The sequence below is a fragment of the Tripterygium wilfordii genome, chromosome 21 (assembly GCF_013401445.1).
Source record: "Tripterygium wilfordii isolate XIE 37 chromosome 21, ASM1340144v1, whole genome shotgun sequence".
Taxonomy (NCBI): Eukaryota; Viridiplantae; Streptophyta; class Magnoliopsida; order Celastrales; family Celastraceae; genus Tripterygium; species Tripterygium wilfordii.
Window position 1 is genome coordinate 14,092,031 of NC_052252.1, and position 17,217 is coordinate 14,109,247.

The window sequence follows — 17,217 nt, forward strand, 5'->3', positions numbered from 1 at the left end:
TCTATACATGGACTTGATGAACTTAGGAGCAATGCCATCAACCTTCATTACGCATGTCCCAGATCCAGGACCAAGTCCAGGACCACACCCAAATTGCTCATGGAATCTACCAAACAGATTCTTCAAATGCACATCCATGATGGCATTTATTTAGCCTGTTTGGTGGGGCGTTGAGCAACAGCTCTACAAAAGACATAATTCAAAAGATACTAAAGAATTTCACCTCAACAGCTCTGCAATCTTAGCAACATCATCCCTTAATCAAAAATTGCAAAAGCAACATTCACAAGCAAAGAACTTGAAGGTTAAAACTCATATTCAAGAAGGTGGGTTCATCCCATTTTGGTGAATGTGATCAATACCGATTGAAATTCAATCAGAATAAACTTTAAAATTACAGAGGCCGGATCATATCAAACATACTGGAAAATGAAAAAGAAGATCAAAAGACGCTTATGCACTTGAGGAAAGGAAGAGTGTTCTCTACCTGCTCTTGGGTATTGACTCAAAGTCTCAGAATCCAGACCCCCGAAGAGTAGAGTGATGCAGACTGAATGACAAAAGGGAAAATTACAATTAACTAAATGGAAAAGTTTTCAACTTTTCATTGACAGCGCATTATTGTAAGGGTGACGACGATCAACGGCCAGAGAAGAAGATGGGTCCACAAAGTTATATGTGGGTGCTTGTAGAAGCATAACCCCACTCGGCAACCTATTCAACATCTGCCACGTCTCACACTACGTGTCCCATAAAGTTTCAAATCTTTAATCAAATCCCTCGTGGTTCGCCGCAATCTCTCATTCTCTCCATCTCAGATTCTCTGTGGATTAGGGTTTTCTTTTTCCCTCTTTACGTCGTCCTCATGATGCAGCAGCCGGGAGCCGGTGTGGTACCACCACCGATGGGCCAACAATACCAGCAGCAAGCGCCGCCCCCTGCCTCCTACATGATGATGATGCCACCGCAGACTCAACCCCCACCCATGTGGGCCTCTCAGCTTCCGCTTCCTGCGGCCGTGCCTCCTCAACAGCAACTGCAACAGACGCAACAGTTCCAGCAACCACAACAGCAACAGGGTCAACCCACCAGCGCTGATGAGGTTCGCACGCTATGGATCGGGGACTTGCAGTATTATATGGACGAGGCCTTTCTTCTCAACTGTTTTTCTCATACCGGAGAGGTGGTCTAGATATGCTTACACATTTGTCTGCTGATTTATCATGCTATTGATTGAATAAAATCTTATTTTTCTTTTTTTCATGTTTGAAACTTTTAATACGTTTTCAAAGAGGGAATCTTTTCTTTCGTGCGAATTGGTAGTGTTTTGGATTCTGTTTTGGTTTTTTATTAGTCTTTCCTGTTTTATAGTGACTTTGTCTAGGATTTTTCTCGTTCTCTTGGTGCTTTTGTTGTTAGTTCGTTTTCACGTTCTATTGCGTGTATTTTGTTCCTTTTCACGTTCAATTTTGCTTATAGATTGTTTGCAGTTTGTGTGAAGCTGCTGATATAATGGGAATGGAGAATAAAGGATGGTGTACTGAAGTTAATTGATTAGGATGAAGAACTATAGGCAAAGGATTCATCTTGATTACAAATGTTAGATGCGCATATTTGATCTGATTTCTATCGTGCTTGTGATGTTTGAATAGAGTAATAGACTCAATTTCATACTTTTGCACAATAGATAATACAAACTCTTTGAATCTAAAAATGTAGCATGATTGTTTATACTGTGAAAGCATGAATCCAGCTCAAACCATGATGCCTTTTGACTTGGAATTAGCATAGTACACAATTTGAAGTGCTACACTTGTATCATGCTTCATCTTCCATTAATCGAGTAATTCAATTTTTACATCAGCTCTGCTTTATAAATTAGCAGTCTTGTTTTTTAGTGTTTTCTCTTAGTGAAATTCGACACACCTGCAGGTTTCTTCTGTGAAAGTCATCCGTAATAAGCAGACTGGTCAAATTGAGGGTTATGGATTCATAGAGTTTGTCAATCATGCTGCTGCAGAGAGAATATTGCAGACATATAATGGTGTCCCCATGCCAAGCGGTGAGCAGACTTTTAGGCTGAACTGGGCAACTTTCGGTGGAGGTGAGAGGCGGTCTGATAATACCCCTGATCACACTATATTCGTGGGTGACTTGGCTACTGATGTTACGGATTACATGTTACAAGAGACATTCAGGGGCCGCTATTCCTCCGTTAAGGGTGCAAAGGTTGTGATCGATAGGCTTACCGGACGGACTAAGGGTTATGGATTTGTACGATTTGGAGATGAAAGTGAACAGCAACGTGCAATGACTGAAATGAATGGGGCTTTCTGCTCAACAAGGCCTATGAGAATTGGACCGGCCACAAACAAGAACACTATGGGTGCTCAGCAGTACCCTAAAGGTATCTTTGACCATAATTGTTCATTGCACATATGACGTATGAGATATTACAATTGCTTGATTTGGGTGCCAATTCTGTATGTTTGGTATTACTACAATTTGATTTGGATTGTTGATTAGAGCTTGCCACTGTTTAAAGGCTATGATCTCTCTTAGTATTACTTTTGATGTTAATATTCTCAATACTATTCTTAAATTGATGAATCATTTATTTCCTGTTGTATGTTTTAATACTTACCATCATCCTTAAGTTTGCTTCCTGTCAGTTACATTCTTGAAGCCAATCAGAAGTTTTCAAAGTCATTTCCTTCCTGTACTTTCCTTAAAATTTGGGCAATAAATGCTATCGAATTTTAGAAGTTCCAAAAACTTATAAAACTCATGTTGTCTCAAAGCAGGGCGTCAAGAGGCTCTATCATCTTGGGGCCTGGAATTGAGTTCAGCTGAAAGGGTTACCCTTTAGTTCGTGGCCTCACTTAGGTCAGTGTTTTCAGATTGTGTGTTGTCCTTTATCAGAGATTTGTGTGGCATTCGTTATGCTACATTATTTAAGTACCTTTCGGTTGTTCTATGGGATAGCTGTCCGCCTAGTAGCTCTTTTTTTTTTTTTTACTTTTGTAGTTTTATTGGATCTCAAAGATACATAAGTCAAGTAACTTTTTCAGTTACCAGTGAGAGAATTTAAGTATTTTAGATTTCCCCTCTTCTGTAGGTTTCCCATTCTTAGGTCAGAATTATTCATTTTACAGTTCATGCAAGTTTATTTCTTTTTTTTTTTTTTTTTGTTTATACCTATTTTGGTTTCATTATCCCTCTATTGTTCCAGTGGCAACTTTTGATGTTTGCTTCTAGATTTTAACCAGATCATGTGTTGTTATAGTCATTGAGAAGCTTCTATGGAGAGTGCAGGTTGGAAACTGTGAATAGCAGGGTGCTTACCATTGCGTACAGGGCCAAGCAAGCTTATCTTGTTTGGTACACCTGTAAAGTCTCTATCTTACCTAGTCACCAGCTCAAATAGGGAGAAAAATTGACAGAGTTGGAGTGTTTAATAAGTATAATTGAATAAAATTGTGGTATGGCTGGGCCATCTTGCATGGAGCGATATAGCAGTTGTTTCTGAAAAGTGGGTAACTGTGTTTACTTATTATGGGCATAGTTGTTGATAATTCTACTTTTCGAGTTTTGGTGCTTATATTGTTTTGCGTTTTTATGTTGATTCATTTCCTACTGGCTGCATCCTTTAATAGTCGTGGTTCAATTGAAAATCGAACACACGGTGTCAAAATAATCTGGAGCATTGCATATGTTACTATTAAAATAACAACAAAAATCAAAATATCCAAGTGTTGAGCCATTCATTAGAGCTTCCTTAAGTAATTTCTCTCAACTATACAGAACCAAATTTTAGTTCAATTCATCTTGCGTGAGAATGGTGCTCAAAACTTTTCCATATCTTTATATTTCATATTGCATTTTCCTGATTTTTCGATGCTTCAACATTTTTTTTATGAGCAGATGTACTCATGTACAAGTTGAGCATGTGTACTGTTGATGCTATTTTTGCCTATGTAAGTTCATAGGATCTTAGTAATCCTCTATTGATGAGTTCTGCGGTTTCTATGGTGCTTCTTCGTATGGCGGGTGAAAAACTGCAATGGAGAGTTATGCCTTTGTTTGTCCAGCATGTGGCCTCTTTCTAAGAGAGGGACCATCTTTTTTCTTCATTCCTTTTATTCACTTGTATTACATATATGCAGGTTCGTATCAGAATTCACAAGGGACTCAGAATGAGAATGATCCAAATAATACAACTGTGAGTCCTATTTACTTACCATTTGAAAATTATGTTCCCTCGATACTAGTTAGGATTTTTACTTAAACTCAATGCAGATTTTTGTTGGTGGGGTGGACTCTAATGTTACTGAAGACCATTTGAGACAACTTTTTAGCCCATATGGCGAGTTAGTACATGTGAAGATTCCACCAGGCAAGCGATGTGCATTTGTTCAATTTGCTGACAGGTGAGTTCATCTGCTTAATAGTATTAATGAGTTTTTGGATGAAAAATAAAATGCTGGTCTAACGGTGCCATATGGTGATCACTTGACGCATCAGAAGCTGTGCTGAGGAAGCATTGCGAGTGGTAAATGGAACTCAGCTGGGTGGAACCAGTATACGGCTATCGTGGGGGCGCAGTCCTGCAAACAAGCAGGTTGATTTGATATCTTGACATACTTTATAAGTGCTACATGGATGTGTGTCCTAATTGATCTTATTGACATGTGCATTTTTCTGTTGTTCAGTCTCAGCAAGATCCAAACCAGTGGGGGGGTAGTGGGTACTATGGATATGCTCAGCAAGGATATGAAAATTATGGGTATGCTGCTTCTGCTGCACCCCCAGATCCAAACATGTACTACGGAGGTTATCCGGGGTATGGAAATTATCAGCAGCCCCAGCAGAATCAGCAGCAGCAAGTGGGATATAGCTGAGAAGTTTTGGTACTGTAATAGCGCTATTGCTAGTAGTAAGACCATCTAAATGATGCTACTCTGTTCCCCTTGTACTGGGTACTGGTTCTTTGGGGGGAGAACCATTAAGTTGTGTATGCTATTCTCTTGCTGAGAACCTCCTTTGTTGAAGAATTGAGTGTTGGGTTTGAAATTCTGATTTTTTCTTAGCTTCTCTTCATTAGCCTTGTTACCTCACTATCGTATTGTTGTTGGATGATATTACATTTTTATTCATGCAGCAATTGTTGGGTGGTGACAAGCCTTGCCAATGTAGTACGGTTGCCATGTTAGCAGAACTACGTTGGTAGACATTCCCTACAAATGTGCATGGCCTGTAATGCATTAGCTCTCTGATTCCTATACACCCAAGTGGTCTTCTCCTCTTATCATGGAAGAATAAAAAAGATCACTAGTTGAAACGATAGTTTGCCTTTGTCTAAGACGGTAGTGGTTCATCTTAGGATGTTGTTAGTAGTTTTACTTTCCTTCTTAGCCTGAATTTTATCAAATTCTGTTTGTTTGGGGAATTTGGGGAAAATGCAAGAAAAAAACTAGTATATCGCTATGTGGTGAATTATATGGATCAATGGACGATCTGTTTCTGAAAGTTTAATCTTAATGCTCTCTTTTCTTATATTGGCTGGTTGAGTAAGTGGAACGCTTGCATTGCTTCCTTTCAAGAACATTACACCATTCCACTTACAATGTTACATTAGAAATATGCCCTTTTAAGACACTAACAAAAACAAATAATGACAGATAACTATGAAGCAAAAAAATAGAAACCTTTGGTTCCACGTATATCATACACAAAGTTCTACAGCTTTAGAGGAAAAAGATGTCAAAAGAAATAAGAACTCGTTAAATTTATTTCAAAAAACCGAAAAAAGAAAATTGGCTTTGAATTCATTCCACATATAGAGAAACAGCAACCAATTTCTGTTCACTTATGGGTTGTAGACTCTAGTACCATTTGTCACCAAATTTAAGAGAATAATATGTTCTCTAAAGCAGGGAAAGGTACTGTGAAATACTAGGAGTACAACTTATCCAATAGTCATTCGATAAAATGGTTTATCTTGCACATTCTAATCAAAGAAATGCCCAAATGTTCAAATAGTTAAAATTCTGATGAAAGGACATCAAGGATAACATTCAACAAGTTTAAATATAAGTAACAGGACAAGAACATAAAAGGGTGAAGCCCCATAACCTAGTACTCAACTGCAATCCCAACTTCTAACTAGCATCGCCTGTTTCATTCCTTGAAACCTTCCACAATCTGTGACAACTCTAAAATAGAGCTACAATTCTGTAGGCGCAATGGTGTCATTGGTATTACAGTCCAAAATGTTAGCAGCACCTGGGGAAGCACAGATTTCTGGTTCCATCACTGTTGGGAGAACAGGTCCTTCAGCTACAAGACTGGGTTCAGAAGGAACCACTGGTGGAGAGAGTGAGTTTGTATCCGTAATGACAGCGGAATCACTTGCTGCCGTTCTGTTCAAGTTGGATGTGTTACCATCACCTACAATGTTGGTAGCAAGTTCCTGGGGAGTATCCTCTTCTGGTTTAGCATCCATAGATGAAGGCTGGTTTTCCAATGAAATGTTGATTCCAATAGGTTCAGAAATGACTTCAGGTTCAGCAAATGCAGGAGGTTTGTTAGCTTCAAGGTCTGGGCTTTTCGGTCCATCACAAGCTGAGTCGTTATGCTGGACTTCAGAATTCCCACCCTGACTTGGTGTAAGAAACTCTTGTTGGGCAGTTTCAGTACCTGGAAAATTTTCAGTTATGGATGCAGATGCTCCATCTTGTTTTGATCCTCCAGTCATCTCTTCATCGGTATTTGGCACCTTTTCCATTCCAGAAGCTTCAATCACCATATCGTTCTGCTCAAAAACTTTAGGGTCTGACTGCACCAAAACAGAGGCACTCTGGTTTCCAGAGTCGAACTCCGCAATCGGAGGCTTAATCTTTTCCCCAGAAGAAAGACCAGCGGCACTTACCTGTATGCTATCAACCAGTGGCAAGATAACAGAGGTTGGCTCCTTTTCACTTGAACTGGGGATGCCAGACTGAGGATCAGCGGGTTTATCCTCACCGGGCGCTCTGCACACCTTGCTGTTGAGCTCACTAGGTGCCTTATCACTTTGCTCCACCAAAGACACAGAACCGTGGAGCTTGGTTTGTGAGTCTGGAGATGTGATGTCAATCTCAACTCTATCAATCATTGGTATCTGAGGAGCCACATCATTCGCAGCAGTAATAGGAATGGATCTCCCAGGAAGAAAAACAGCACCCCTCAAATTAACGTTACTGTTGGATAACTTGACATTAATGAGATATCCATCATTAAAAGAACCTTCAACAACACCAGAAACCAGCTGACCCACCACCTCATTACGTACAGATACCGCACCACTTGCACCAGAGCTCTGTGTGTTTTTCTTCCTACTGTCAGCTCCAGATGTTGCAGCTCTTACCACTGGTACCAGATTCTCATCCTTGCGTGGACGACCACGTTTTCTTTTTGCTGGGGCCTCTACTGGAGAACCTGTCCCTTGCCTCTGTTGGCTCATCTTGCACAATTGGAGTGAAATGGCTGGTTTCACAACAGTTCTCAAACTTCTTCCCTGCCAAACGAACGAAACACTTTTCATCGTGTTCATCGATTCAGACTAAGATGCTTGAACAATACAATGCACGATTTGACACAAACAACTATTCTGTTAAACACAACAGTAAAATCATAGGCCAAACCAATCAAGTTCTCATAAATTAGACAAGTAATCAGTGAATCACTGAGCAAATAACAGCTCATACACGCAATTAAGCATATCCATCCCTCTAAGGGAAACATTGGTTTTTAACCAGTAGCCATGCCAAACTGGAATGAATTGAATTATATGCTTTTAAAGCACTGAAGCTCTGAAGAAACAACATTTAAGTGTCCAACAAAATTCCAGTGAATAAGAACCAATTGACTATCCAAACTCACGCCACAGAAATCTGTTCAGTATCAAGTCACGCTACATTATGCACTGGCACCTCACTAAATCTTTTACGCAATCTGTAAACTAACTGCCTCAACTTCTTCAAGGCTAAAGTAACATCAACCAGAAATAAAGATATCTAGTTAATGGAAAGGGCATTGCAACTTGATCCATAAAACATTGGTTCAACTCCTTAATTGGATACCAGGTCATCATACTCATACATAGTTTCTACGCTATCAAAACATAAATTTTTTAAAAAATTGAAGGTGCTTTAGGAAGAAGGACGATTGAATAAGTAGTTCATAGGGTAAGTATACTAACATAGTCAACATGTATAAAAGTTTATTCTTTCATCACAGAGTGGCACAAAGTGCAAATAAGATGGAGCAACAGAAAGTAAGAAGTATGTGAACATGCAATAAAGACTACACAATCTGCCAGCTCACATAAAAACACAAAAAGGAAAGAAATGAAACCTTCAACAAATAATGAGAGTCATCTTATAGGATTAAACAAAGCTAACGCGAAAAGGGTATTAAATGGCATCACAATAAAAGATTGGATCCCTGAAAATCAGAAGAAATCTAGCCTTCAATTGTGGTTTTTGCTCAATTCAGGTAAAGAGGCATAAGAGCTAGTAATGAATGATTCACTAGTAGAGAACAAAATGCCCATTGAAATCTTTACCCTAAAGGGGGTTTGCCCATCATACAACTTGGCCCATAAAAATGCACTCAAAATATCCTCTTGAATAAAGAACAAAGTACGAACCCATGTACCTTGTAATCAAGGTCAGCCTAAGCTACGATCAACAAAATATTTGATAAACTAACAAAAGTTATCCTTTGTTGGGATCTTCTTCAGATCTAAAATAATTAAACAGAGATTTGTTATTTTAATTACGCTATGTATAAGCATTTCCTTAAAAATTCGATATGCATGATAATATGATATAAGTCACGCCTCCTTGAGATCTTCTTCAGATCTCAATTCAATTAACTAAACATATTTGTTGTTTTTGCAAAATTAGCATTTGATCCACATAATACAAGTGCAGAAAGTACACTTTCCCTGAGATCGCATTAAGGCTCAAAGCGATCGGCAAAAACTTGCATTTTTCATGAACAAATTCTTGTTTTTGACAAGATCATCAATTGTAGATGATGGAGAAGGGATGAGGGGTGGTATCAGTTTAAATTTCATCGACATTCGACACAAAATCAAAATCCAAAATTTCGAGGCAGATCCTTACTTGATACTATTAGAGCAATGTGGTCCCTAGTCAATACTGCTGTAATTTCAAGCATAGAGAAAGCCATACCTGCCCTTTTATTTCCCGTTTTCTATTGTGCTTGTACCAATGTCACCATTGCTATGAAAGCGGCGGAAGGCAATGAGAAGAAGAGAACCACTCTTCAGTTGTTTATATGGGATTATGGGAACCCTATTTACGTTAACAAAAGGTAAGATTAGAAAATTTCCCAATATAAAATCATAATTAACAAATCTACCATAAAATATCTAAAGTTCCATGTCCGTTTCAAACATTTCCAGGTGACACTTGGCAAAAACATCATATCAAGCTAGCTCCATATAGCTGCCTAACAACTTCTCATCAATCTACCGTGTCATCCCTCATCAAAACAGAAATATCATTCTATCAACGTATTTTGTCAAATATATACTCAAGTCTTGATATGCTGGACAAAGATCACTATAGCGTTAATACCGATAAAGGTATTGGAGACCTCTAGAGGAAGAAATTGACAGCATCAAGCAAAATGTACGAAAATTCCAATTTTCATCTTAAACTCAAGCAGGACAAGAGAGAATCAAACCTACTTGGCAGTTTCAGCTTTGGGTTACAACTACCAATCTACCATTGACCTTATCCTACCCTTTTGCAGCAAGACCCTGGCCGCTTACTATAGTTTAATCACCATAATAACCATTAGGAAAACGTAACCTTTGAAAGGCAATGAAGCATTTACAAAATAGAATTTTAACCATTTATGGGCTAACCATTCAAGTATTACATTATAAAAAAAAAGTTCCTTTATCTGTTTCTAATTTTTTAAGGGGACTCTCACCCCAAAAAGAAGTAGCAAAAGAAACATGTCCTTCCGCTATTGAGAGAATCAAGCACATGGCTCCACCCCTCTTTAGACTACCATGATTGTATCCCCTACTCATGGCCACCTCTGCCACTTTTATGTGGTATGAGGCTATCAGCACTAGAAAAAAATTGAACTAACTGGTATTGGCCGATTGGTAAAATAAGTAAATGATGGAAAACAAAAGAAGTTCAAATTTATCAAAAGGGGCATAGTTTCTTTTGTACCCTACTAGGATATAGCTTAACAATAGGACCCTTTGAATCTTTACCTTTCTTGATCATCACTGATACTCCTTCTCCACCAAACATTGTGAAACTTGTCTTCCTTGAATGTTTTTGCTATTTCTTGAACCAATTTATTATTATAACTATTCATACGCTAAAGTTTCTATCTTTTTTTCATATCATAACACATTCCCAAAAATGAAACAATGTTTTACAAACCCAAACAAACATTTGCAAAACCGGGGCTACATAAAATGGATGTCATGCAATGCATTGTGAATATTGTAATTAAATTAAACCAAGTAGATCTACGCATATAAAGAAACCCAAAAAACAACAAATAAGAACAATGCACTATCATTTCTTATTTTTTATTTTAGAACAAAGAACAATTCGGAATCATTTCCATGCTAATATCACTATATTTTACAAGCACGAGAAAGAACACCACCTGTATATGAATCTCACATCAATGGACTCAATATTGAGTGTTCCACGCATCAATAAACTCAATCAATCAGACAAACAGGAGAATCTTGTCTAAACAATAAACTAATTTCCAATAAAAGAACACAATCGCTCAATTCCCACTAATCATGCATATCTCCATTAAGCTTTCCAACCTAAATCTCATAATAAATCAAAAGCCATTACAACACGAAAAACAAAAAAAAACAAAAAATAAATGGCGACTAGAGTGCAAGGGAACTTACTTAATCAAGGTTTCAATCACTTCAGGAATCAAAAGGGTGTTGGAAAATCAACCCAGAAATCGAACAGCCGTTGGCGCCTTATAACGAATTTTTCTGTCTTCCTTTTTCGGTGCTTGGTGTTTGGCTCGTTAGAAAATAAAATATTCGAACTGAAACGCAGAGAAAGCTGAGGAGTGGGAACCGATGCTGGTTTTGGGCCCCCGAAAGAGCTGAAATACAGGATCCCTCACTGGACTGGACCCATGAATCTCGCCCCTGAATGACGTTTTCCCCCTTTTCCCTTCACTGTTCATATACAAATATAAGTTCCAACTTTATCACCCCACTTGATGAACAAATTTAAGAGCCAAAACAGTTACCAATTGGAAGAGATAGTTTTCTTAGACATACAAATTTGATTAATTACAAAATGATTTTTATTGAGACGTAAATGATGGATTAAATTTTAAATGTTACACAAGTTATTATTCAACACAAAAATCCTTCAATTACTTTAAAAAATAATTATCAACATACTCTGTATTTTGGAAATAATTGTGATAAGATTACCAAATAAGATTACCAAAATTAAGCATATAATTTTCTGAAGGATCAACATTATATACACCCCAATATTTTACTAAGTACATCTTAATCTTAATAAACCTTAGTTAAAAACATAATATTATCGAGTACACCCCTTTTTCTAATTTTTTTTTTTAAAAAAACACAATCTTCACCCCAATTCTCTTCCCTGTCTATCACACCCTTATTTTCTCTCTTCTGATCACCTCCACTTCTCAATCTCTCTTCCCCACTAACTATGACCTTGGTTGCCAACATGACCACCATCACCGCAATCTGTACTATTAACATCATCCTCCTCTTCTTCATCCATCTCCAAATCCTCACTATCTGTCCCAAACCCTAGCTTGACGGGCACGATCTTGCAAGATGAAATTGAAGCCCACTCCTCGTAGAGTAACAGAGTCGATAAGCATTGGAGGGGCAACAGTGGCCTCCAATAGCCTAGGGTCACGGCCAATTTTTTTAGACAATGATGATTGGAGTCTAGAGTTTGGATTGGCCATTGTTGTTGATTGTCTCTATCATTGCAACAACACCGTTTTTCATTACTAATTAAATTCGACATGGTTTGTCAAATCGAGTTCCAGTTCGTTATGTAGCCTGCTTTGTTCTTCAAAGTTCAAAAAAGGAACAAACACTCGCTCGGCTGGGATTTGGCCCAAGTCCTCATCTTCATGTAAGGAAAGAAGAAGGATAGAAGGATTTTGGGGCTGAATATGATAGGGACAATGGAGTGTTGAAAGATTACTTTTTTTTATGAGTTAATGTGGTGTACTTAGTAATACGCGTGGTGTATATAGTGCGCATCTTCGGAAGGGTATCATCATAAACAACTATTAGAATTATATCAATAAAACGTGCCATTTGAAATTTTGGTGCACGGGTTGTTTGCACCAGACTTCCCCCAATTGCAAAAGTTTTGCCCATTCACATAATTTTGATGTTTTTAAATGAAATTTTAAGAAACCAATAATCAATTTTAAAGTTTTGCCCATCACCACGACCTGCACTATTCACATCATCCTTCTCTTCTTCATCCACCTCCAAATCCTCACTATCAGTCCCAAATCCTAAATCCCCACAAGTCCTAAATAAATCACCATAGCCACCATCACTTTGCCCCTAGAATAGTCATTGGGATCCTTGCCGGACATGATCTTGCAATACGAAATTGAAGCCCACTCCTCGTAGAGTAATAGAGCCACTAAGCATAGCAGGGGCATCAGTGGCCTCCAATAGCCAGGGCCAATGGCCAATTTTTTGAAAAAATGACGACTGGATTCTAGGGTTTGGATTGACTGTCATCGCAACAACATCTTTTTTCAGTACTAATTAAATTTGACACTGTTTGTTCAATCAAGTTCTGGTTCGTTATATAGCTCGCTTTGTTCTTCAAATTTCAAACAAACAATGAACACTCAGCCAGTTGGGATTTGTCCCGTGGTCCGTGAATATGGAAGGGATAATGGAGTGTTGAAAGATTAAATTTTTTGACGAGTTAATGGGTGTACTTAATAAAACACGGGGTATATACAAAAAGTTTGAGTTTGGGGCACATCCGTGCAAGGACTAACAATTGGTGCACAAGCATCATTTTATTTTTTTTAAAAAATGCTACTTAAAATTCATGCAATGGTTCATATTTGTTATTAACTCCTTTTTTTACGAATTTAATTATTTAAAAAATACATGATTACATCCACATTATTATGTTAGAATATGTCTATCTATTTTTTAAAAATATTTTGGTTCACGGGTTGTTGACACTGGACTTTCCCCCAATTGTAAAAGTTTTGCCCTTTCACATAATTTTGATGCTTTTAAATCAAAATTTTGAGACCAGTGATCCATTTTATGATTCTTCTTCTTCTTTTTGATAGATATATCTATTCTATGATTCTATTCTTTATATAACCTCCCTCTTTAAATTAATGTTCATTTTGAGATATCAAGCAAATTTTTTCTACACCATTTCCTTTTTCTGTGATGAACATCTAAAGATCTAAGCTAAAATGTTTTCACATAATCTAAATTTATCATAAAATATTGGGCCTGGGCCTGGTGTTGTGCCGAGCAGCATAGATTCATGGGTTGACGATGACCCACCCGGATTGTAGATGCTGGGGGATTCACCGGCGAGTCGGTGACTGCCCTACCAATTTTGCGTGTTAAACACAAGACTCCATCACAGCAAAAATTTAAAAATCGTAATTTTAGAGAACCCAGAATTTCTACAGCTATAAAAGCTTCTCCTCCTTTCGTTTCTCAGCCTCTATTTGCAGCCACAATAATGGCTTCTCTAGTAGCAAACGGCATCTCAAGCTTCTCTTCCCAACTCATAACCGATCCACAGAAGCTGTACAAGACGTTGCCTTTTCATCCAAAACTGGATTCTTTGAGATTCCCAAATTCGAAAGCGAGGTCCTTGAACATCCGAGCGGATGTCGGGTATGAATCAAAGAATATGAATTCGAGTCCGCCAGGTAACGCCTCTACTTCAACTTTAACAGCGGTTAGTTCCGATGATAAAATCAGAGAGATTCTGCGAAACACCGATTATAAAGAGAAGTTTGGCTTCTCAATTAATATAGATTCTCTTTCGATTCCTAAAGGGCTCTCAAATGAAACGATCCGGTTAATTTCTTCTCTTAAAGAAGAACCGGATTGGATGTTAGAATTTAGACTGAAAGCTTTTGAGAAGTTTTTGAAGATGAAAGAACCTAAATGGTCTGATAATCGATACCCATCTATTGATTTTCAAGATATTTGCTATTATTCTGCACCCAAGAAGAAACCCACCTTGAATAGCCTAGATGAGGCCGACCCGGAACTCGTTAAATACTTTGACCGATTGGGTGTGCCTCTGAATGAGCGGAACCGATTGGCAAATGTTGCAGTAGATGCAGTTTTGGATAGCGTATCGATTGCAACCACTCATAGGAAGACTTTAGAGAAGGCTGGTGTCATCTTTTGTTCCATATCTGAGGCCATAAGGGAGTACCCGGATTTGGTTAAGAAATATCTGGGGAGAGTTGTTCCTAGTGAAGACAATTACTATGCAGCTTTGAATTCTGCTGTCTTCAGTGATGGTTCCTTTGTTTATATACCTAAGGATACCAAGTGTCCTATGCAAATTTCAACATATTTCAGGATTAATGCATTAGAAACTGGACAGTTTGAGAGGACTCTCATAGTGGCCGATGATAGGAGTTCTGTAGAGTATTTGGAAGGCTGTACCGCTCCTTCTTATGATACAAACCAACTTCATGCTGCCGTGGTTGAGTTATATTGTGCTGATGACGCTGAGATAAAGTACTCCACGGTGCAGAATTGGTATGCTGGTGATGAGGAAGGTAAGGGTGGGATTTACAATTTCGTCACCAAGCGAGGCATTTGTGCTGGACCTCGATCAAGGATATCGTGGACCCAGGTGGAGACAGGGTCTGCAATCACCTGGAAGTACCCTAGTGTTGTTCTAGAGGGTGATGATACTGTGGGAGAGTTCTATTCAGTTGCTTTGACAAATAATTATCAGCAGGCTGATACAGGAACAAAAATGATACACAAGGGAAAGAATACAAAAAGTCGGATAATCTCAAAAGGCATATCAGCTGGAAATTCAAGAAATTGTTATAGGGGGCTTGTTCAGATTCAGTCAAAAGCAGAGAATGCTCGAAACTCATCGCAGTGCGATTCAATGCTTATTGGTGACCTTGCAGCGGCCAACACGTATCCATACATTCAGGTAATCCTTTTTTTTATATATATCTTCATTTATTTTCAGTAATCTAGTTCTAGTTGCTTTATTTGTTCACTATCTGCTTAATGACTTCAGGACTATGCTTATGTCTAATATGACTGCCATTTATTAACCTCCCTGGTTGGATGACATAGCTGCATTACTAACCTTGTTGGATAACATAGTTGCCCTACTTTGTTTCTGATGCATTTAAGCCGAAGCTGCTCTCCTAATTTGTCCTCTATTTAAGCAGTCCCTTTTGTGTCTGTGGGGTTGGGAACCTGGGAGTATGTTTAGGAAATCAGAAAATAACTAAAATTAATTCATATGGAATCCAATGTCAGAAATTCACTTCATCAACAATATGCCATATCGAATACACATGAGTGAAATTCTCAACTTGGTAATGAGGAAACCACTTGATTGGTAAGTGCACTTAGGGTGAGAGAAAAACTTGGCCTTCAGAGTACTTTGATTTTACTGCAAGTGTTTTACAGCTAATCTGGCCAGTTCAAGATTCCACCAGTATTGTTCAGGAACCAGGAAATGGCTGGGCATGGGAAAAGGATAGGAGAATGTGTTATGTGTAGCAAGGAACTATTGTTACGAAGTGGACACAATAAGAAGTAATAGCATGCCTATTGGTGTTTATGTGCTTGAAGAGGTGTAGTTAGTCTATATTGAAAACTCTGATTGTTTTACTCTTGGGGGTCCTCTTGGTCAGGATTCTTTATTTTGATCATGATCCTAAAGCACATCTAAAATGCAAGAGGGGAAACAGAAGCTTGAATCATGCTATCCCATATATATCATTCAAAACAAATTTTGGTCGTAAATTCCTTTTATTGCACCCCAGTACGTGTTAAGGGAATGGTAGGTCAGAATTGGAAGAAGAGCTGCAATTTCTAATTGTATTATTGGAAAATTTTCATCTCTCCTTTGCTTTTATTTACACTCTTAATATTCTGCTCTTCCAAGCTAAAATTTTGAGGATTTTGGGGTCCTTCAGTTGGTTAAGGGCACTTTATAATCTCTCTCCTTTTCTTTGTGGGTGTGGGAGGAGGGGTTTCGAACCCTGCCACTAGGCCAAATAGGCACATCTTTCAAGATAGGCCAAATAAAACTGTGCTCCTTTGTGAAATTCTGGTGGATAGGGAGGTGGGAGTTGATTTGAAAGCTTTGGTTAAAAGTAGTTTCATGATATAAATCACCTGGCTATCATGCTTTGATCTTTAAAATTTCTGCCGTTGCATTAGTTTCCAATTGCCTTCCTTTTCTGCTTGTCTGGAATTTGAGAACTCCTCATGCCATTTTTTCGTACACGGTAATATAATTTCTATCGTTCAATAGGTGAAGAATCCCACTGCTCGTGTTGAACATGAAGCCAGTACCTCAAAAATTAGTGAAGATCAACTTTTTTACTTTCAACAAAGGGGAATTGATTACGAAAAGGCCATGGCTGCTATGATTTCTGGGTTTTGCCAAGATGTTTTTAATAAACTCCCTCAGGAATTTGGCGCTGAGGTGAACCAGCTCCTGAGCTTGAAGCTTGAAGGATCAGTTGGCTAAGCAGCCCTGTGAGAGTCTCAATAAAAGGTTATATTGATTCAAGTAACTTATCATTTACGGAATAATTACCATGTTCTACAAGTTGGGTAGCAGTTTTTGACCTTTCTTTGTAAATACACCATTCGGAGTTCAAAGCTCTATACTTTTCTGTTCTGGATGGTAATTTATAGATGTTACAAGGACAAATGCAGCCGTTTGTATACGCCTAGTACTTGCTTCAGCCAAGTTGATAACAAATTTTGACGTGGGATGTTGTACACTTGTATCGACTCCAGATAGAAGTTTCTTGCTGTTCTTTCTGCATCGCTGTATCAGATATCTTCTTCTGCAATTCATCTTCATATATATTCTCTTCTCTGTTCCTCTA

The 17,217-nt window shown here is 38.3% G+C and overlaps 3 protein-coding genes across 6 annotated transcripts; 2 read left to right on the forward strand and 1 right to left on the reverse strand.

The window, feature by feature from the left end:
* Positions 1-772: 772 nt before the first annotated feature.
* Positions 773-5,156, forward strand: LOC119989002 (polyadenylate-binding protein RBP45-like). Of its 3 annotated transcripts, none has more exons than XR_005465712.1 (6): positions 773-1,183; positions 1,933-2,407; positions 2,805-2,886; positions 4,167-4,222; positions 4,300-4,430; positions 4,525-4,611. XR_005465712.1 is itself a non-coding variant. In XM_038834283.1 (6 exons), the coding sequence occupies exons 1-6, from the start codon at positions 866-868 to the stop codon at positions 4,899-4,901; spliced, it is 1,266 nt and encodes a 421-aa protein (XP_038690211.1). In that variant the 5' UTR covers positions 776-865; the 3' UTR covers positions 4,902-5,156. The 3 variants fall into 3 exon arrangements, 2 of the variants coding, with proteins under 2 accessions (XP_038690212.1, XP_038690211.1); XM_038834283.1 differs by lacking the exon at positions 2,805-2,886 and adding an exon at positions 4,713-5,156 and having other exon boundaries at positions 776-1,183; positions 4,525-4,621; XM_038834284.1 differs by lacking the exons at positions 2,805-2,886; positions 4,525-4,611 and having other exon boundaries at positions 774-1,183; positions 4,300-4,434.
* Positions 5,157-5,960: 804 nt separating this feature from the next.
* LOC119988359 lies at positions 5,961-11,292 on the reverse strand. 2 transcript variants are annotated; one of them, XM_038833365.1, is made up of 3 exons: positions 10,976-11,292; positions 9,243-9,365; positions 5,961-7,558 (listed from the first exon to the last, which is right to left on the reverse strand). In XM_038833365.1, exon 3 carries the CDS (start codon positions 7,502-7,504, stop codon positions 6,227-6,229), a length of 1,278 nt encoding a protein of 425 aa, XP_038689293.1. In that variant the 5' UTR covers positions 7,505-7,558; positions 9,243-9,365; positions 10,976-11,292; the 3' UTR covers positions 5,961-6,226. The 2 variants fall into 2 exon arrangements, with proteins under 2 accessions (XP_038689293.1, XP_038689294.1); XM_038833366.1 differs by lacking the exon at positions 9,243-9,365.
* Positions 11,293-13,700: 2,408 nt separating this feature from the next.
* On the forward strand, positions 13,701-17,217 carry LOC119989459 (UPF0051 protein ABCI8, chloroplastic-like). The gene is made up of 2 exons (XM_038834992.1): positions 13,701-15,287; positions 16,632-17,217. The coding sequence occupies exons 1-2, from the start codon at positions 13,833-13,835 to the stop codon at positions 16,848-16,850; spliced, it is 1,674 nt and encodes a 557-aa protein (XP_038690920.1). The 5' UTR covers positions 13,701-13,832; the 3' UTR covers positions 16,851-17,217.